Source organism: Salmo trutta, chromosome 22 (assembly GCF_901001165.1).
Source record: "Salmo trutta chromosome 22, fSalTru1.1, whole genome shotgun sequence".
Taxonomy (NCBI): Eukaryota; Metazoa; Chordata; class Actinopteri; order Salmoniformes; family Salmonidae; genus Salmo; species Salmo trutta.
Window position 1 is genome coordinate 25059165 of NC_042978.1, and position 22904 is coordinate 25082068.

Below are 22904 nucleotides of genomic sequence, written 5' to 3' on the forward strand. Positions count from 1 at the left end.
GAAGTATTAGGAGAGAGCATAGAGAGAGTCTATAGTAGTACACAGAGAGACCATAGAAGTACATACAGGGCCGGGGAAAAGAAACTGCATTTTAAACTACAAATTGCAAATTTAGACTCATCAGACCAAAGGACAGATTTCCACCGGTCTAATGTCCATTGCTTGTGTTTCTTGGCCCAAGCAAGTCTCTTCTTCTTATTGGTGTCCTTTAGTAGTGGTTTCATGGCAGCAATTCAACCATGAAGGCCTGATTCATGCAGTCTCCTCTGAACAGTTTATGCTGAGATGTGTCTGTTACTTGAACTCTGTGAAGCATTTATTTGGGCTGCAAAGTGAGGTGCAGTTAACTCTAATGAACTTATCCTCTGCAGCAGAGGTAACTCTGGGTCTTCCTTTCATGTGGCGGTCCTCATGAGAGCCAGTTTTATCATAGCGCTTGATGGTTTTTGCGACTGCACTTGAAAAAACGTTCAAAGTTATTGAAATGTTCCGGATTGACTGACCTTCATGTCTTAAAGTAATGATGGACTGGCATTTCTCTTTGCTTATTTAAGCTGTTCTTGCCATAATATGGACTTCGTTTTTTACCAAATAGGGCTATCCCCAAATACAGGTGTGCCAGGCTTGTAGTGTCATACCCAAGAAGACTCGAGGCTGTAATCGCTGCTAAAGGTGCTTCAACAAAGTACTGAGTAAAGGGTCTGAATACTTATGTAAATGTTATATTTAAGTTTTTATTTTTAATAGATTTGCAAAAATGTCTTAACCTGTTTTTGCTTTGTCATTATGGGGTATTGTGTGTAGATTAATGAGGAGAGAAAAAACGACTTAATCAATTTTAGAATAAGTGTTTAACTTAACAAAATGTGGGAAAAGTAAAGAGGTCTAAATTCTTTCCGAATGCACTGTATGTCATAGGCTACAGTAGGCTACTAAATAACATTTCCAGTGGCACACTGACTAATGATGAAGATGAAACCATACGCTACTCATGGTGATGGCTGATGCACTCGTTGTGGCAATAGCCTATTTTAAGATGATCTACTTTGAAAAACGGTGCTGCTGTTAGCTACAAATTGGGAGTTGTTGAGGCATTTTTTCCTATTGGTTCTACAGACATCTGTAGTGTTCTCTTTTCAGCAGTAGGCATTTTCTTTCTGTACGTTTTCCCCTCGATTGTATTTTGGAAATCTGCAAAAGGCAAACCGACAGCCGAAACCAATCATAGAAATAAAATCCATAAATAGTAGTTCCCATTCAAATCAGGACTGGCATCCATTGATAGCGTAACCATGAGTTTAACAGTCAAATTACCAGGGTAAAGCCGTGCGTACACTACAAGATTTTGGCCCCGACGTTTAGCTTTCCCAGACAAGTTTTTGAGATCGGAGACAAAATCTACATGTCGTTGCCTACTCGGGGCGTGCGGCCGTCACCAACGCTCGTTTAATGTAAGCGGTTCAGAGACGCAATCTGAGGGCTACCGAACTCATATTTAAGCAGTCCCAGAGGTCCCAATATTATATGTTTGATTTTATCGGCACAAAATCTACAATGCTCTTCTAGTGTGAGATGTGCAACGACATGTTTTGAGAACAGTGATGAGCAATAGCCAATGAGAGCTCACCTTAGAAGAAGCCAGTGAGATGATTACGTTGTTTCACATCACCCATAATGTGTGGACTCGAGATGGAGCGATGACTACCACTAGTATGCGTTTGTACATGCCTTTAATCAAAGCCAAAGTGTCAAGTCGTTACAGCTCTGTAGTTCACAATGTTATTCAATTCAACATTTTGGCTAGATGTTTCAACTCTATATGGCAAGCGTGAATATATGACTGAAAACAATTGAGGCTGCTTTCAGCCACAGCTCGTTGTAGCTACGTTAAATTTAATCAGATCAGTGTTTTCTTGAGACAGCATGGAATCGAGAATCCTCAAGACCAAGTGAAGAATCTTGTAATGTAGTGTGACCCTTGTCTGTACCACATCGTTTAGTATGCGCACCACTACGTTAGCAAGACAAAACAAATGATAGGAAATAGTTTAGCATTGTTAGGATTTTGAAAGTCGTGTAGTGTACACCCGGTTTATTAAGAGGTTACAAAACTATTCTATGGATTATATATCTATGGCACACATGCTGTCCAAACGGCAGCCTTCCTGACTGTAGGCATATCGATAACTGGCAAAATAAAGGAAACACTTGAGTAAACAAATGATACATTTTATGGTATGGGGTGCATTTTCCTGGCAAGCTGTTCTCCCACACCCTTTTAAGACCATTTATGTTGGTGTTTCCATAATTTTGGCAGATACCACTATGTGCTTGTCATAACCACATTTTTTTTCCTAAACTATTGATCCCCTGTGGCTAAATTGTGCTCTCTGCTGAATTTTGAACATTGAGAGCGGGCTCCTGTGGTTGGATTTAAAATTTAAGTAAAAACATGTACCTACGGGCTTGGGCCCAGCCCCTGACTTACACAACTGACAACTAAGATGTATTTATTATGCAGTTTCTTTATTTTAATTGTATTAATCAGTCACCCAATCAACGCAGGGCCCCCCCCCCAGTTACCCACATAGACCCCCTACCTACTCTCCTCCTCCCATCTGATTAGCAGAGTGGCAGCAGCAGGCTGTCTACACTCACTGAAAGTGGGCTCCTGAGTCTTCCTGTGGTTGTATATAAGGGAAAGGGGGATACCTAGTCAGTTGGACAACTGAATGCCTTCAACTGAAATGTGTCTTCCACATTTAACCCAACCCCACTGAATCAGCGAGGTGTGGGGGGCTGCCTTAATCGACATCAACGTCTTCGGCGCCCAGGGAACAGTGGGTTAACTGCCTTGCTCAGGGGCAGAACGACAGATTTGTACCTTGTCAGCTCGTATATACTGTATGTATATGTGTGTGTGTGTTTATACAGTTGAAGTCGGAAGTTTACATACACTTAGATTGAAGTCATTAAAACTAGTTTTTCAACCACTCCACAAATTTCTTGTTAACAAACTATAGTTTTGGCAAGTCAGTTAGGACATCTACTTTGTTCATGACACAAGTAATTTTTCCAACAATTGTTTACAGACAGATTATTTCACGTATAATTCACTGTATCACAATTCCAGTGGGTCAGAAGTTTACATACACTAAGTTGACTGTGCCTTTAAACAGCTTGGAAAATTCCAGAAAATTATGTCATGGCTTTAGAAGTTTCTGTTAGGCTAATTGACATCATTTGAGTCAATTGGAGGTGCACCTGTGGATGTATTTCAAGGCCTACCTTCAAACTCAGTGCCTCTTTGATTGACATCATGGGAACATCAAAAGAAATCAGCCAAGACCTCAGAAAAAAATTGTAGTTCTCCACAAGTCTGGTTCATCCTTGGGAGCAATTTTCAAACGCCTGAAGGTACCACGTTCATCTGTACAAACAATAGTACGCAAGTATAAACACCATGGGACCATGCAGCTGTCATACCGCTCAGAAAGGAGACGCGTTCTGTCTCCTAGAGATGAACGTACTTTGGTGCGAAAGGTGCAAATCAATCCCAGAACAACAGCAAAGGACCTTGTGAAGATGCTGGAGGAAACAGGTACAAAAGTATCTATATCCACAGTAAAATGAGTCCTATATTGACATAACCTGAAAGGCCACTCAGCAAGGAAGAAGCCACTGCTCCAAAACCGCCATAAAAAAGCCGGACATGGTTTGTAACTGCACACGGGGACAAAGATCGTACTTTTTGGAGAAATATCCTCTGGTCTGATGAAACAAAAATAGAACTGTTTGGCCATAATGACCATTGTTATGTTTGGAGGAAAAAGGGGGAGGCTTGCAAGCCGAAGAATACCATCCCAACCGTGAACCACGGGGGTGGCAGCATCATGTTGTGGGGGTGCTTTGCTGCAGGAGGGACTGGTGCACTTCACAAAATAGATGGTATCATGAGGGAGGAAAATTATGTGCATTTATTGAAGCTACATCTCAAGTCATCAGTCAGGAAGTTAAAGCTTGGTCGTAAATGAATCTTCCAAATGGACAATGACCCCAAGCATACTTCCAAAGTTGTGGCAAAATGGCGTAAGGACAACAAAGGCAAGGTATTGGAGTGGCCGTCACGAAGCCCTGACCTCAATCCTATAGAAAATGTGTGGGCAGAATTGAAAAAGTGTGTGCGAGCAAGGAGGCCTACAAACCTGACTCAGTTACACCAGCTCTGTCAGGAGGAATGGGCTTTTTTGATTCACCCAATTTATTGTGGGAAGCTTGTGGAAGGCTACCCGAAACGTTTGACCCAGGTTAAACAATTTAAAGGAAAAGCTACCAAATTCTAATGGAGTGTATGTAAACTTCTGAGCCACTGGGAATGTGATGAAAGAAATAAAAGCTGAAATAAATCATTCTCTCTACTATTATTCTGACATTTCACATTCTTTAAATAAAGTGGTGATCCTAACTGTACATACATCCCAACTGTACATACAGTTGAAGTCATAAGTTTACATACACCTTAGCCAAATACATTTAAGGTCAGTTTTTCACAATTCCTGACATTTAATCCAAGTAGAAATTCCATACCAGGCAGTAATGCAACCAGTCAGGATGCTCTCGATGGTGCAGCGGTAAAACGATCATGCTGTTTAATCAGCTTCTTGATATGCCACACCTGTCAGGTGGCTCGATTATCTTGGCAAACAGGGATATAAACAAATTTGTGCACACAATTTGAGAGAAATATGCTTTTTTGTGCATATGGAAATTATTTGGAATCTTTTATTTCAGCTCATTAAACATGGGACCAACACATGTTGCATTTATATTTTTGTTCAGTATATTATGTATTTCCTTTAAAAAAAAGTTTTTCGCTGCCTATTGGGCCCCCCACGGGCCTTGGCCCAGGGGCTTCAGCCCTGGTAAGCCCCTGCATTAAACTGGCCCTGAGTACATAGAGACACAGTAGAGCAGAGTTTCCAAATAGGCAGTCTGCGGACCAAATTCGGCACTTTTTATTTTATTAAACAATGGTACATTTAAGCCACTCTACCTGGGAAACAGGTGCATTTCATTGCAGTATTGATACACTAGTATTTAAACATAACTGTGGTCAAGCAAAATTGCAGAATGGTTTTGGCCACAGTTGAATTTACTCCCCTTACAGAGTTAGCGTGGGATGGTTCCAGCTGTCTGGGGACATAGGCCTATACTCAGGCAGGAACCATGTGTCAAGTGCACCTGTTTTTTGTGTGTTTTATTCTAGGATAAAAATATACACAAAAACAAAGATACATGAAACCACCTTATTTTACACTCTCAATCCGTGTGAGATTTTTTTTCTCAGGCTACCTCGATAAAAAAAAATCCAGCCATCATTATATTCAATGGTTTTATTCCAAGTAGAATACTTTTTCAAGCAGAATATTCTGTTTCGTTATCCATGCACATCCAGTCTACACTCTTCAGTGACAATTCTTGCTCCCGTGCAGGGCAGCGTATAGTAAATGCGCTACAAAAAACCGACTAGATATAACGTTGCGCGCTGTAGGTTAATTTAGTTTTCCATAATACCATAGACGCAACCTTCTCCATTGCACACTGAATTCAACCCGCTCGCGTCGCTCACTGAAAAGTAGGGTAGCACATAAAGCCAAACCTATGCTCCCGTAAACCGCCCGGCCACCTTTGAGGACAGGATAAACACGTCATCCTGCACGACAGCAGATACTGACAAATATAGTTTTAAATCTGTTGGAAGAAATTCCTTTCATTCAGAAGTCAGCTTTCATTTTCAAGACGACATTCGTATTCGTTTTTCTGCGTCTCTTTTAACAAATCCTCTAAAGATTGGAGCATATCTATGGAAATCACATTGATTAATAGTTTCATAACGAAGGCAAGTGTAATGGTTTAATTATAAGATTAGCTATGGGAGCTAATATCCTGGAATCTAATATAAGCACCAACTTCACTCCCGGCGGCGACACGTGGACAGTCCACGAAACTGGAGCGGCTCACCCGGGCTATATGATGGTGATTCTGGCCGTGCTTATGATTATTCTGGTAGTCGTGGTTGTGGCTGGCAACGCACTTGTTATCCTGGCTTTCATTGTTGACAAGAGCCTACGAAATCAAAGCAACTACTTCTTCCTCAACCTTGCCATTTCTGATTTTCTTGTTGGTGAGTAGTCTATTTTATTTATCTATTTTATCTATCCTGTCTGTCGGTCTGCTATCTAATCTATCTGTCGGTCGGTCTAGTAAAGGCTCTGGTGGGATAATTTCATTTTTTTTGTTCATTAAGCTATATAAGACACTGTCAAGTGCTATCATAATGGATAATAATTGTGGAAAGTAAAGAAATGTTTTTTTTGTATTAACTTTGAAAGAATCTTAGCAAAAGGTTTTCCACGAGGACATTTATAACGGATGTATAAAGCTCTTGAATAATTGATGGTTCATGAATGCAAATTAAAACCCAAAACACCTTTGGTAATACTTTTTCACACACAATGCTGCCAATACTTTTTCACACACAATGCTGCCAATACTTTTTCACACACAATGTTGCCACTTGCCAGCAGGCTTGTTTAGAAATGTATTTGCTGTGAAAATGAATTCTGGCATTGATTATGGAGCTATGCAAGCATTGTTCGGGGTTCAGTCTATACACAGTGTGTCCTTGCAGGTGCATTCTGCATCCCTGTATACATCCCCTACAACCTGACAGGCCGCTGGGTGCTGGGCAGAGGTCTCTGTAAGCTGTGGCTCCTCATGGACTACTTGCTCTGCACTGCCTCTGTCTTCAACATCGTCCTCATCAGCTATGACCGGTTCCTCTCCGTCACCAGAGCAGTGAGTATAGAGAGCTACCGTGCCACATGCAGGCATGCATGCACAACGTGCACACATGCACCCACATGCACGGTAACATGCAAATGTGAAATGCTGTTTCAAATGCAGCTACTGCATGTTTTACTGTTCATATGGCCATCCTGGCATCATGCAACTGCTTTACTAGGCCCATTACCAATACAGAGGTACTGCAGAATGGTTTGACAGCCACTGCCAGTAGGACTAAAGGTTGACTCAGCGACGTGACGTAGATGCAGAAAGTAAACGGCATGGGTCAATTTCCACAAAAACTAAGAGCGTTGAAGCACGAGGCTCAACTTCTCCACTGAAGCAAACCCGTGCACATGTAAAGATATTGTGTGTGACCGTGTGAGAGCGAAGTATTGCATATCTCATCTCAATATCTGCGGTGCTGCTCGTGACAACGTAATTTCGCTGAGTCTACCTTTAATACGTGTCTTGATAGGATGCACAGTGTTGCGGTGGCACAGACTCTGAATGAGCTCTGTTGGAAGTCCAGACAAAGTGGGTCGGTCCTTGTCGACCAGCGTGCTACTCTTTGATCTTCATCTGCTTTTGGGATGCCATCCCTGGATACTCTGGTCTGAATACTAAACTGGACATTGCTTTATCAATCGTATGGAGGTCGCAATCGTATTCAAATCAAATCAAATCAAATTTATTTATATAGCCCTTCGTACATCAGCTGAAATCTCAAAGTGCTGTACAGAAACCCAGCCTAAAACCCCAAACAGCAAGCAATGCATGTGAAAGAAGCACGGTGGCTGGGAAAAACTCCCTAGGAAAAACTCCTGAGAAAGGCCAAAAACCTAGGAAGAAACCTAGAGAGGAACCAGGCTATGAGGGGTGGCCAGTCCTCTTCTGGCTGTGCCGGGTGGATATTATAACAGAACATGGTCAAGATGTTAAAATGTTCGTAAATGACCAGCATGGTCAAATAATAATAATCATAGTAATTGTCGAGGGTGCAACAAGCACGTCCGGTGAACAGGTCAGGGTTCCGTAGCCGCAGGCAGAACAGTTGAAACTGGAGCAGCAGCATGGCCAGGTGGACTGGGGACAGCAAGGAGTCATCATGCCAGGTAGTCCTGAGGCATGGTCCTAGGGCTCAGGTCCTCCGAGAGAAAGAAAGAAAGAGAGAAAGAGAGAATTAGAGAGAGCATATTTACATTCACACAGGACACCGGATAAGACAAGAGAATACTCCAGATGTAACAGACTGACCCTAGCCCCCCGACACATAAACTACTGCAGCATAAATACTGGAGGTCTCCCTTGTAAAGGTTAAAAATATTATACCCCCTATGTTTTGGGGGGGAGGGTCAGTGAAGCTAAAACTTTTCATTTGTCTATATACTCCAGCATTTTGGATTTGAGATCAAATGTTTTATATGATGCGACAGCAGTTGCAGATCTAGACCATTTCAACTGGGGGGGGGGGGGGGGGCAAGCTGGGGCCAGTTGTACTGTTAGAGGGGCCAGTTACATTAGACATTATTGTTGTCATATCGTTTTCTTCACTGCATTGCGGGCATTAGCAGGCAAAAGACGATGTTCATAATCATTAGTGTTCCGAGTTGCCACTGTCTAATAACGGATGTAAAAAAAGAACGATAGCAAAAATGTGTTATGTAAAAATTATTTCATACTCCACATTTAGAGGGGCCACAAGGGGGTCCAAAAATTGTTGTGCGACAGTACAGACAGTACAGAATGTCACATTTTATTTGAAGGTATTTTCATACACATCTGTTTTACCGTTTAGAAACCAATGCACTTGTATCTAGTCCCCCTATTTGAAGGTGTCAAGTATTTGGACAAATTCACTTGTAGTGTATACATTTAGTCAAAAGTTTAGTATTTGGTCCCATATTTCTACCACACAATGACTACATCAAGCTTGTGACTCTACACATTTGTTGGATGTATTTGCAGTTTGTTTTGGTTGTGTTTCGGATTATGTTGTGCCCAGTAGAAATGAATGGTAAATATTGTATTGTCATTTTGGAGTCACTTTTATTGTATAGAATGTTTTTGAACATGCCAAAATGAATGTGGATGCTACCATAATTACAGATAATCATGAATGAATCGTGAATAACGATGATTGAGAAAGTTACGGATGCACAAAGATCGTACCCCCAAAACATGCTAACCTCTCACCATTACCAATAATGGGAGATTAGCATTTTTTGGTGGGGGTATGATATTTATGCCTCTGTAACTTTCTCACTCATCATTATTCAGGATCTGTTATCATGGTAGCAGCCGCAGGAAGTAGGGGAGCTGCCGCATCGCCTGGAAAATCAGAATAAACAAATAATAATAATAAATAAATAAAAATCACAGGAGTTCATTGGGCCTAGGGATGCAAAGAGTCGGAAACTTTCCAGTCATTTTCTGGAAATTTTCCATGGGAAGTTATGTCCGGGAATTTTGGAAATGTTGCTTAAATTCATCAAAAAGTTAGCTTATAAGAGTGAACCTGTCACGCCCTGACCTGAGAGAGCCGTTTTTCTCTGTTTAGTTAGGTCAGGGTGTGATATGGGGTGGGCATTCTATGTATTTTGTTTCTATGTTTTGGCCAGGTATGGTTTCCAATCAGAGGCAGCTGTCTATTGTTGTCTCTGATTGGGAACCATACTTAGGCAGCCCTTTTTCCCTCCTTGAGTTGTGGGATCTTGTTTTTGTGCAGCTGCCTTTGAGCAGCCCTAGAGCGTCAAGGTTCTTTCTGTTTTACCTGTTTATTATTTTGTCCGGTTTTCCTTCAATAAAGTATGTGGAATTACCGGCACGCTGCGCCTTGGCTTATTTACGACAGGGAGTTCGAGGACAGTGATCGTGACAGAACCTTTTTTTTAGGTCTTGTGGCATATTTTGGTTAAACTATCCCCAATTCAATGGAATTGCAACCCTCTGCATGCACAGTGCATTCTTCCATCACATGTACAGCTGATTCTCAAGATCTTTCACACTAATGAGATGCTATTGAGCCCACACTACTACACTGTCTGAGCCAAGGACTACATGCTTTCTGGTAAGTTTTGATTACAATACTGGGTGGGGTGAATATATTGTATATGACGTACATCGTTTTTTTGTTATTTTAGTAAATAGTAGCCTACAGCAAAGTGTGTTTAAATCATTTCTAACTTGTTAACAATTTCTGTTACTTAGTTTTTGCTACCATGTGGGTTTTAGCTTGCTTGAGCCTGCTAACTGAGGAGTGTTAATTCACCTGTTTCATTTTAAAACATTTATCTTACAAAGGAGTTGTTTAATCTAACTGCTTAACTATTTATCTGATCATGGAATTGTATTGGTTGTTTTTTTTACTATTTTTTCCATAATCTTTACAGGAGAATGCCACGGGCACTCTGTAGTTAAAATGGCGCCGGAGGAGATGGCCGCCGTTTTACGGTCTCCTAACCAATTGTGCTATTATGTGGGGTTTTTTCGCGATATTTGTAAATTATTTTGTACATAATGTTTCTGCCACCGTATCTTACGGCAGAAAATAGCTTCTAGATATCAGGACAGCGATCACTCACCTCGGATTAGACAAAGATGTTTTCAACAACAACAACAACAGCAGCAAGCAGGACTCACACGATATTCTACAAACACCCCACAGGGCAGACATCCCAATTATTCGCAAATGGAAGAGACGCAGAGGAAGAAGAGCCGGATGCCTCGTCCGGACCCGCAGAAGGCAACTAGGAAAGCTGCCGTTACCGTCAATATTACTCACCAACGTGCAATCATTGGACAATAAACTAGACGAGGTACGATCACGAATATCCTACCAACGGGACATCAAAAACTGTAATATCCTATGTTTCACGGAATCGTGGCTGAATGACAACATGGATATTCAGCTAGCGGGATACACGCTGCACCGGTAGGATAGAACAACACAGTAAGACGAGGGGGGGCGGTCTGTGCATATTTGTAAACAACAGCTGGTGCACGGAATCTAAGGAAGTCTCTAGATTTTGCTCGCCTGAAGTAGAGTATATTGTGATAAATTGCAGGCCACACTACTTGCCTAGAGAGTTTTCAGCTATACTTTTCATGGCTGTTTATTTACCACCACAGACAGATGCCGGCACTAAGACCGCACTCAGCCAGCTGTATAAGGAAATAAGCAAACAGGAAACCACTCACCCAGAGGTGGCGCTCCTAGTGGCCGGAGACTTTAATGCAGGGAAACTTAAATCAGTTCTACCAAATCTCTATCAACATGTTAAATGTGCAACCAGATGGGAAAAAATTCTAGATCACCTGTATTCCACACACAGAGATGCGTACAAAGCTCTCCCTCGCCCTCCATTTGGTAAATCCGACCACAACTCTATCCTCCTGATTCCTGCTTACAAGCAAAAATTAAAGCAGGAAGCACCAGTGACTTGGTCTATAAAAAAATGGTCAGATGAAGCAGATGCTAAACTACAGGACTGTTTTGCTATCACAGACTGGAACATGTTCCGGGATTCTTTCGATGACATTGAGTAATCCACATCACTCACTGGCTTTATCAATAAGTGCATTGAGAACGTCATCCCCACAGTGACTGTACGTACATACCCCAAACAGAAGCCATGGATTACAGGCAACATTAGCACTGCGCTAAAGTGTAGAGCTGCCGATTTCAAGGTGCGGGACTCTAACCCGGAAGCTTACAAGAAATCCCGATATGCCCTGCGACGAACCATCAAACAGGCAAAGCATCAATACAGGGCTAAGAGTGAATCATACTACACCGGCTCCGACGCTCGTCGGATGTGGCAGGGCTTGCAAACTATTACAGACTACAAGGGGAAGCACAGCCGAGCTGCCCAGTGACACGAGCCTACCAGACGAGCTAAATCACTTCTATGCTCGCTTCGAGGCAAATAACACTGAGGCATGCATGAGAGCATCAGCTGTTCCGGACGACTGTGTGATCACGCTCTCCGTAGCCGACGTGAGTAAGACCTTTAAACAGGTCAACATTCACAAGGCTGCGGGGCCAGATGGATTACCAGGACGTGTGCTACGGGCATGTGCTGACCAACTGGCAGGTGTCTTCACTGACATTTTCAACATGTCCCTGATTGAGTCTGTAATACCAACATGCTTCAAGCAGACCACCATAGTCCCTGTGCCCAAGAACACAAAGGCAACCTGCCTAAATGACTACAGACCCCTAGCACTCACGTCCGTAGCCATGAAGTGCTTTGAAAGGCTGGTAATGGCTCACATCAACACTATTATCCCAGAAACCCTAGACCCACTCCAATTTGCATACAGCCCAAACAGATCCACAGATGATGCAATCTCCACTGCACTCCACACTGCCCTTTCCCACCTGGACAAAAGGAACACCTATGTGAGAATGCTATTCATTGACTACAGCTCAGCATTCAACACCATAGTACCCTCAAAGCTCATCACTAAGCTAAGGAACCTAGGACTAAACACCTCCCTCTGCAACTGGATCCTGGACTTCCTGACGAGCCGCCCCCAGGTGGTGAGGGTAGGTAGCAACACATCTGCCACGCTGATCCTCAACACTGGAGCTCCCCAGGGGTGCGTGCTCAGTCCCCTCCTGTGCTCCCTGTTCACCCACGACTGCATGGCCAGGCACGACTCCAACACCATCATTAAGTTTGCTGACGACACAACAGTGGTAGGCCTGATCAACGACGAGACAGCCTATAGGGAGGAGGTCAGAGACCTGGCCAGGTGGTGCCAGAATAACAACCTATCCCTCAACGTAACCAAGAATAAGGAGATGATTGTGGACTACAGGAAAAGGAGCACCGAGCACGTCCCCATTCTCATCGACGGGGCTGTAGTGGAGCAAGATGAGAGCTTCAAAATCCTTGGCGTCCACATCAACAACAAATTAGAATGGTCCAAACACATCAAGACAGTCGTGAAGAGGGCACGACAAAGCCTATTTCCCCTCAGGAAACTAAAAAGATTTGGCATGGGTCCTGAGATCCTCAAAAGGTTCTACAGCTGCAACATCGAGAGCATCCTGACCGGTTGCATCACTGCCTGGTACTGCAATTGCTCGGCCTCCGACCGCAAGGCACTTCAGAGGGTAGTGCGTACGGCCCAGTACATCACAGGGGCAAAGCTGCCTGCCATCCAGGACCTCTACAAAATTGTCAAAGACCCCAGCCACCCCAGTCATAGACTGTTCTCTCTACTATCGCATGGCAAGCGGTACCGGAGTGCCAAGTCTAGGACAAAAAGGCTTCTCAACAGTTTTTACCCCCAAGCCATAAGACTCCTGAACAGGTAACCAAATGGTTACCCGGACTATTTGCATTGTGTGTGTGTCGTCCCCCCCCCCCCCCCCGCTACTCTCTGTTTTTCTTATATGCATAGTCCCTTTAGCTATACATTAATGTACATACTACCTCAATTGGCCCGACCAACCAGTGCTCCCGCACATTGGCTAACCGGACTATCTGCATTATGTCCCACCACCCGCCAACCCCTCTTTTTACGCTACTGCTCCTCTCTGTTCATCATATACCAATTTGTAAGTCGCTCTGGATAAGAGCGTCTGCTAAATGACTTAAATGTAAATGTAAATGTATATATGCATAGTCACTTTAACCATACCCACATGTACATACTACCTCAATAAGCCTGACTAACCGGTGTCTGTATATAGTCTTGCTACTCTTATTTTCAAATGTCTTTTTACTGTTGTTTTATTTCTTTACTTACCTACACACACACATGCACACACATACCTTTTTTCCACACTATTGATTAGAGCCTGTAAGTAAGCATTTCACTGTAAGGTTTCACTGTTGTATTCGGCGCACGTGACAAATAAACTTTGATTTGATGTGTTGAGACATCTCACTGCAGCTAATGTAGAAGGAAAAGCTATGTACATTTGCAAATACTGTGCCAAATCATATGTGAAGAATGCAACAAAGATGCAGACTCATCTGGCCAAGTGCATAAAGTTCCCTCAGCTCTCACAACAAGCAACCTCTGACAAAAGTCCCTCTACTTCTATTCGAGGTGAAAATGATGAATCAGGCACCTTATCGATAGCAACAGCTCATGGTCCTCCTGGAATCAGAAGTTTTTTGACTCAATGGAGCAACGTTGTCAGAGTAATGATGAATGTCTAGCTCAAGCTGTGTATGCAACTGGTTCACCTCTGATGCTCACAGGCAATGTGTTGGAAGAGATTTCTGAATGTTCTTCGCCCATCATACACCCCTCCAACCAGACATGCTTTATCTACTCATTTGCTGGATGCAGATTTCAACAGAGGTCAAGTGAAGGTCAAGCAAATCAGAGAAAGCAACCTGTATTGCAATCATCTCTGATTGGTGGTCAAATGTTCGTGAGCAAGGAATAATTAACTACACCATCTCCACCCCTCAACCAGTATTCTACAAGAGCACAGACACAAGGGTCAACAGAAACACCGGTCTCTACATTGCAGATGAAGGCAGTCATCAATGACCTTGGACCACAGAAGGTATTTGCACTGGTGACAGACAATGCTTCGAACATGAAGGCTGCTTGGTCTAAAGTGGAGGAGTCCTACCCTCACATCACACCCATTGGCTGTGCTGCTCATGCATTGAATCTGCTCCTCAAGGACATCATGGCACTGAAAACAATGGATACACTCTACAAGAGAGCCAAGGGAATGGTTAGGTATGTGAAGGGTCATCAAGTTATAGCAGCAATCTACCTCACCAAGCAAAGTGAGAAGAATAAGATCACCACATTGAGGCTTCCCAGCAACATCCGTTGGAGTGGTGTTGTCATGTTTGACAGTCTCCTGGAGGGGAAGGGGTCTCTCCAGGAAATGGCCAAATCACAGTCTGCCGATATGGACAGCCTCATCAAGAGGATCCTCCTGGGTGATGTATTTTGGGAGAGAGTGATAAGCAGCCTTAAACTCCTGAAACATATAGCAGTAGCCATTGCACGGATTGAGGGAGACAATGCCATCCTGTCTGATGTTTAGACTCTGCTTGCAGATGTAAGAGAAGAAATCCATACTGCCCTGCCCACTTCACTGTTGCTCCAAGCAGAGGAAACTACAGTTCTGAAATACATCAAAAAGCGTGAAGACTTCTGCCTGAAGCCCATCCACGCCACAGCGTACATGGTGGACCCCAAGTATGCTGGCAAGAGCATCCTGTCTGGTGCAGAGATCAACAAGGCCTATGGTGTCATCACTACCGTGTCTCGCCACCTCAGCCTGGATGAGGGCAAGGTTCTTGGCAGTCTGGCGAAGTACACTTCCAAGCAAGGGCTTTGGGATGGAGATGCAATACGGCAGTCGTGCCAATATATCTCATCAGCCACCTGGTGGAAGGGACTTTGTGGATCTGAGGCTTTTTGAGCCTGACAACGAGCCATCCTCAACAAGGTTGGAAAGTGACATTGAAGATGAGGCCTCAGAGTCTGATGTTCAAGAGGTGGACATTGAGGAGGTCCAGGGAGAAGACATGGAAGCCTGAGAGGAAGACAACCAAAGCTTTAGCTTCTAGACTATCATTTTACAGATGTATGTTGAAAACGTTTTTAGGAGATGCTATGGATCATTGGGGATCATTCAATATTCCCTTTCTTTTGTTGATCAGTGAAATCATCCCATGTGAAGAGTGAACTCATTTCATTAAAGTTCAATTCGTAACTAAATTGTTTTTTTATTTCTATTGGAAGGATTTCATCATTTGCAATTGTCTACTTATAAGGTAAAATGTTTTTGTTTCTGTCTCCATATTATATTGTAAATATATCAAATGCCAAAAACATCTACATTTAAATGGTATTAATATTAATTCGCATATATTTCCGTTAATTTCCATATATTCCCCAAGGAAAGTTTCCACCGCTGAATATTCCCCAAAATGTGCAACCCTAATTGGGCCTTTACTTGTATTAGTGGACCGATATAGACGTCTGTAGCATGGGCGCAAATATATATTTTTTCAGCATCTTCACTTTGCCACAAAAGGTGGTTGCATAATTAAGCAATAAGGTCCGAGGTGTTGTGGAATATGGCCAATATAACCACAGCTAAGGGCTGTTCTTAGGCACGACGCAACGTGGTAAATTGGCCATATGCTACAAACCCCCGAGGTGCCTTATTGCTATTATGAACTGGTTATCAATGTAATTACACAGGTAAAAATAAATGTTTTGTCATACCTGTGGTATACGGTATGACAAATCAGCCAATCAGCATTCAGGGCTCGAACCACACAGTTTATAATTAAGAACATTATCTTGCAGGATTCAATAGTTGGAATTGTAAGAGTTGTTGCCCTGTCCCTTTCTCTGTGATTGTCATTCTAATGGAATCCAGAAAGAACAAACCCTGTCCTCAAACATTCACATCAAACGGTGCAAAGCTATGGGCAAAGACACAAAACATCCACATCAAATTAAATATTTTTCTTCATCAAATAACAGTATTTGTGCAGTATTAATTTACCATCCTTACAAACCACTTAATGTAAAATGGAAAACGAGTGAATAGACCGTTTCAGTTTTCACATTGAAATAAGTTGCATTTCAAAGTGTTTCATGAAACTGGAAAACAAATATCAAGCAAGTATTTCTATATTCCACAAGTAATATCAGATTAACTGTTTAGTACAGATAATCATCAGACTCAAGTTGCAAATGCTGGTAAACACTCAAATACTGTACATTTAGTTTAAATATTTTAACAAAAGTTGTGCACTTGGCCTTTACTAGTCCTGTATTAGCAGACCAGCTATAGACATCTTCAGTGCAGGCATTTTTTTCTCAGTGAACCCCCCTCCCCCCTCCATTGTCAAAAAGAATGTAGCACCCCCACCCCCAAACTACTTCCCGTGGCTATGGTAGCATCCACATTAATGTAGAAGTGTTCAGAAACATTATGATATTCTTATTTACAATAAAAGTGACTCCAAAATGACACAATACATTATTTACCATTCATTTTTATTGGGCACAACCATAATCTGAAACACAAACAAAACAAACTGCAAATGCATCCAACTATTGTTTAGAGTCCCAAGCTTGACATAGTCATTGCATGCTAGGAATATGGGACCAAAAACTACAATTTGGACTAAATTTAATACACTATAAATTAATTTGTCCAAATACTTATGACACCTTCAAATTGGGGACTAGATACATAAAGTGATTTCATTTCTAAACGATAAAACAGATATGTATGAAAATACCCTCAAATAAAAGGTGACATTCTGTACTGTCGCCTCATATAAAACATTTGGTGTCAAATCCAAAATGCTGGAGTACAGCTTTACTGTCCAAATATATACATAGAGGAGTGTACTTCATATATATTCCATGTGAGTATGCAGAGCATTCAGAAATGTAATGTTAACTAAATAGTTTTGTTGCCCTGTAAAGGGGCACTCTCTAAGCATGATATCATAGCCCAATCGCTCTCAACCATTCATCTTAAATGCTAGTTTTGGCCAATCAATATTGTTCATGACAATACAAATATTGATATTTCTTACACAGCACCCGCAAGACTGACGCCTTATTGTGACCCTAGAGGGGTTTTGTCACTTTGTAACTGCTGTAGTTAATTTCCCTGTGGAATTTAATATGAACTATTATATACGCACTCACCCACCTAGACAGAAGATACTGATTAATGAACCCATGGGTTCATGCAACAGGCAGTCATTACAAACAGTTTACTGAAGGACATGGAAACAACATTACTTTTAATGGAAGTACGAGGAGAAACTTTGATGAACATGCTCAGGGAGGCAAGTCGACCAGTTATGTCCTATGTAAATGCTGCTGTGTACTTTCACAAGTCAAACAAAGCACATTTTAATCAATGCTCTTTGTAGTTTTTACATTTACATAATTTAGCTGACACTTTTATCCAGAGCAATTAGGGTAAAGTGCCTTGCTCAAAGGCACATCAACAGATTTGTTTTACCTAGTCGGCTCAGGGATTCGAACCAGCGACCTTTCGGTTACTGGCCCAATGCTCTCAATGGCTAGGTCACTTGAATTTGTTTGACTTTGTTTGATTTGAAGACTAATGCAAAAGAGTCAATTGTTTTGGTGGAAAATTGATTGTTTGATGTACTTTCTTAGAATGTGTCTCCAATCTATTTTCTGTTTCGGTCATTTGCCTATCAGCACAGTGGCTTCCTGAGAGACTAATGAAATGCAGATAGTATTAAAGCTATGTTTATGCAGTATGTTGATGTAGATATTCAAAGTCTCTACATGTATAGTAAAGAACATGCAGAACATCTGTGACTGGTAGGTACAGTGAGGGAAAAAAGTATTTGATCCCCTACTGATTTTGTACGTTTGCCCACTGACAAAGAAATGATCAGTCTATAATTTTAATGGTAGGTTTATTTGAACAGTGAGACAGAATAACAACAAAAAAATCCAGAAAAACGCATGTCAAAAATGTTATAAATTGATTTGCATTTTAATGAGGGAAATAAGTATTTGACCCCTCTGCAAAACATGACTTAGTACTTGGTGGCAAAACCCTTGTTGGCAATCACAGAGGTCAGACGTTTCTTGTAGTTGGCCACCAGGTTTGCACACATCTCAGGAGGGATTTTGTCCCACTCCTCTTTGCAGATCTTCTCCAAGTCATTAAGGTTTCGTGGCTGACGTTTGGCAACTCGAACCTTCAGCTCCCTCCACAGATTTTCTATGGGATTAAGGTCTGGAGACTGGCTAGGCCACTCCAGGACCTTAATGTGCTTCTTCTTGAGCCACTCCTTTGTTGCCTTGGCCGTGTGTTTTGGGTCATTGTCATGCTGGAATACCCATCCACGACCCATTTTCAATGCCCTGATACATGCCCTGGTACATGCCCCTGTCCATTGTCCCTTTGATGCGGTGAAGTTGTCCTGTCCCCTTAGCAGAAAAACACCCCCAAAGCATAATGTTTCCACCTCCATGTTTGACGGTGGAGATGGTGTTCTTAGGGTCATAGGCAGCATTCCTCTTCCTCCAAACACGGCGAGTTGAGTTGATACCAAAGAGCTATATTTTGGTTTCATCTGACCACAACACTTTCACCCAGTTGTCCTCTGAATCATTCAAATGTTCATTGGCAAACTTCAGACGGGCATGTATATGTGCTTTCTTGAGCAGGGGGACCTTGCAGGCGCTGCAGGATTTCAGTCCTTCACAGCGTAGTGTGTTACCAATTGTTTTCTTGGTGACTATGGTCCCAGCTGCCTTGAGATCATTGACAAGATCCTCCCGTGTAGTTCTGGGCTGATTCCTCACTGTTCTCATGATCATTGCAACTCCACGAGGTGAGATCTTGCATGGAGCCCCAGGCCGAGGGAGATTGACAGTTCTTTTGCGTTTCTTCCATTTGCGAATAATCGCACCAACTATTGTCACCTTCTCACCAAGCTGCTTGGCGATGGTCTTGTAGCCCATTCCAGCCTTGTGTAGGTCTACAATCTTGTCCCTGACATCCTTGGAGAGCTCTTTGGTCTTGGCCATGGTGGAGAGTTTGGAATCTGATTGATTGATTGCTTCTGTGGACAGGTGTCTTTTATACAGGTAACAAGCTGAGATTAGGAGCACTCCCTTTAAGAGTGTGCTCCTAATCTCAGCTCGTTACCTGTATAAAAGACACCTGGGAGCCAGAAATCTTTCTGATTGAGAGGGGGTCAAATACTTATTTCCCTCATTAAAATGCAAATCAATTTATAACATTTTTGAACTGCGTTTTTCTGGATTTTTTTGTTGTTATTCTGTCTCTCACTGTTCAAATAAACCTACCATTAAAATTATAGACTGATCATTTCTTTGTCAGTGGGCAAACGTACAAAATCAGCAAGGGATCAAATACTTTTTCCCTCACTGTATCAGTAGGTTATAGATTTTAGGTATGTAAAGGGTCACTATACTTTATCTGGAGCTGCATAAGTGAATGTGTCACATAATATTTTATCATAATAAAATATCATTATTTACATTCAAACATTCTACAAAGTTTAAAAGGTTACTTTACAGTGGTTGCAAAGTTTTCTAATGGAATATTTTTCTGGTTCCCTGATTAACAATGAATATATATTAATACATAATAAAACAAGTACAGTACAGTGCTGCATGTAGTCTTTGATATTGAGTTACAATGATGGAAAATAACCCCTGTCTGTAGAGTGCATGTTTGATCTTGTTAGTGCTCCCAGTGCTCACAGTCTCCATGATTGACAGCAAAGTCAGTATACCTAGACGCAGCCATGACAAACAACAAAGTCAAGTTGTTCAGTTTGATGACATTGATTTTGATGACATCTCAGCAATTGTTGTTTATTTGATAGCCAGGAAAAAGACTGCGAGAGACAGAGGTAGGTGGGGAATCGGGGACAGAGAAAGGGAGGTGAAGATAAACAAAGCAAACAGAGAGATAAGGTGAAATGGAAGGCGAAAAGCTCATTCCTGGGTGAAGAGAATGGTGATGATGAGAGGGAGAGAGCAGACAGACAGATGTGCCTCCACACTCTCCTGTATTATTATTCAGTATCACACTCAGCCTAAAGCTCTCCTGCTCCTCTGGCTTCACTGACACACCATGGAGGAGGGGCTCTTGAACCCTATCACCCAAGGAAATAGTACCTCCCCATAGGTCCTAATAATGCCTTAAAGTAATGGATCCAATACACCTCTACAAATGTTTAACTAGGCAAGTCAGTTAAGAACAAATTCTTATTTTCAATGACGTCCTAGGAACAGTGGGTTAACTGCCTTGTTCAGGGGCAGAACAACAGATTTTTACCTTGTCAGCTCGGGGATTCAATCTTGCAACCTTTCTGTTACAAGTCCAACGCTCTAACCACTAGGCTACCTGCATTGAGAGATATGGAATTGATTATGCAGTTTATTACATCTGAATTAAAAAAAATATGGTGATATTATTATTAAATGTTACTGTGAGGTATTGTATGCTATTTTTCTCACTTCACTTCTCTACTTCCAGGTGAAATATAGAGCTCAGCGGAGCATGACCCACCATGCTGTGGTGAAGATGGTGGCTGTGTGGGTGTTGGCCTTCCTTCTCTATGGCCCTGCCATTATCTTCTGGGAGCTGGTTGTGGGTAAAAGCATCGTCCCTGCCGACGAGTGTTTCGCTGAGTTCTACTGCACCTGGTACTTCCTACTCAGTGCGTCTACGTTTGAGTTCTTCACCCCCTTTATCTCTGTGACCTTCTTCAACCTGTGCATCTACCTGAACATCCAGCGGAGAAACAAGAGCAGGGCTATCCGTAAGGAGGACACCAAGGCACACAGGGACAGGGGCTGTCTCAGGGACGGGGGTGCTACCTTGTCTGTGTTTTTTGTCAAGACTCGCAAGGTATCATCGAGCGAGCCAACTGCTGTTTCAGAGGTGATAGAGGAGGACGAGGAGCTGTCGCCATCCTCCAGTGGGGAGCCCAGCAGCGGACACACCTTCATTCAGAGAAAGAAGGGCCCTTCCTGCAGGAAAACTTCCAGGCTCCTCCAATTCCAGGCCCCCACCGGGCCCTCCAGCAGGAGCTCAGAGGGCTCCCGCCTCTCCCGCGACAAGAAGATTGCCAAGTCGCTGGCCATTATAGTGTGCATTTTCGGGATCTGCTGGGCACCATACACCCTACTGATGATAATACGAGCGGCCTGTAGTGGGCGATGTGTGGAGCACTACTGGTACGAGGTGACTTTTTGGCTCTTGTGGCTGAACTCTGGTATTAACCCTTTCCTTTACCCTCTCTGCCACAGCAGCTTCCGAAGGGCTTTTGCTAAGATACTGTGCCCCAAGCGTCAGTCTGTCCAACCTCACATTGAGACCCAGTCTTGCTAGTGATGCAACGTATGGCTGGCTGGGAGTCACTGGAGTGAGAAGACTACTGCAAATGGATATGGATTTTTTTTCTCAGACATTGTGGAATGATGTGTACATAGCTCAGCCATGAATAGGAGTGTGAAACCATTTTTTTAGAAACTCACTTTGGTCTTTGTTATTCAAATATGATAGAAAAAATGTTATTACTGATATCCCTATGTTTTTTGTTTCAGACACACCAAATCCTTCTATGTGCCAAGATTGAAACTTGCACTTAGAGGGTAAAACCAAGTGTTTGTATTTACATTTCAGAAGTGAATCTACATATACTGTAATATTGAAATACTGCTTGTTGTAGATATATTTGTTGTGTTGTTGCTAATACATTCTGGTGTGAATAGCATAGGTGGCGATGCTCCTAGGACTGGGAGGAAATCTCAAATATCAGTGCTTCATGTCTCTGTCAGTTATAGATCTGAATGGTACTGGTATACTTGTAAATGTGCTATGTAGAAAAATATTTTCAGTGTTATTTTCAGTGAAATGTGAAAGAATAGTTCAGTGTAATACCAAATGAAGTGTTCCTTGGTGTGTGATTTCCATGTGTTTACTTCTACAACACTTTGTTGCCAACTTGGTGATGACACAGAGGTAATATACAGATGTAGGATCTTAATTTGAGCCAGTTTGCTACAGCAGGAAAATAATCCTGCAGCAACAGGAAATTTGAATTATGATGTAAATTATAATTAATGGACATTTTGGTAGGGGTTCCTACATTTTTCATAAGGGTAAATCAAGTCTTCAAGTTCAAAGTGGAAATTACAAACTTCAGAAGCCTTTTTAAACCTCAAATACACTGCAAAAAAAACAGGTTTTTAGAAATTATTTCAAATGTATTAAAAATAAAAAACTGATATCAAATTTACATAAGTATTCAGACCCTTTACTCAGTACTTTGTTGAAGCACCTTTGGCAGCGATTACAGCCTCGAGTCTTCCTGAGTATGACACTACAAGCTTGGCACACCTGTATTTGGGAAGTTTCTCCCATTCTTCTCTGCAGATCCTCTCAAGCTCTGTCAGGTTGGATGGGGAGTGTTGCGTCTACACTCAGCTAACCCTGCACTGAAATGTCATAAAAAAATATTTTCTGTAATGTGCTACGCTGCTAGAATAACACT

The 22904-nt window shown here is 42.2% G+C and overlaps 1 protein-coding gene across 1 annotated transcript; it reads left to right on the forward strand.

The window, feature by feature from the left end:
* The first annotated feature begins 5513 nt into the window (after positions 1-5513).
* On the forward strand, positions 5514-22425 carry LOC115158429 (histamine H3 receptor-like). The gene is made up of 3 exons (XM_029707369.1): positions 5514-6184; positions 6692-6858; positions 20882-22425. The coding sequence occupies exons 1-3, from the start codon at positions 5932-5934 to the stop codon at positions 21737-21739; spliced, it is 1278 nt and encodes a 425-aa protein (XP_029563229.1). The 5' UTR covers positions 5514-5931; the 3' UTR covers positions 21740-22425.
* Positions 22426-22904: the final 479 nt, after the last annotated feature.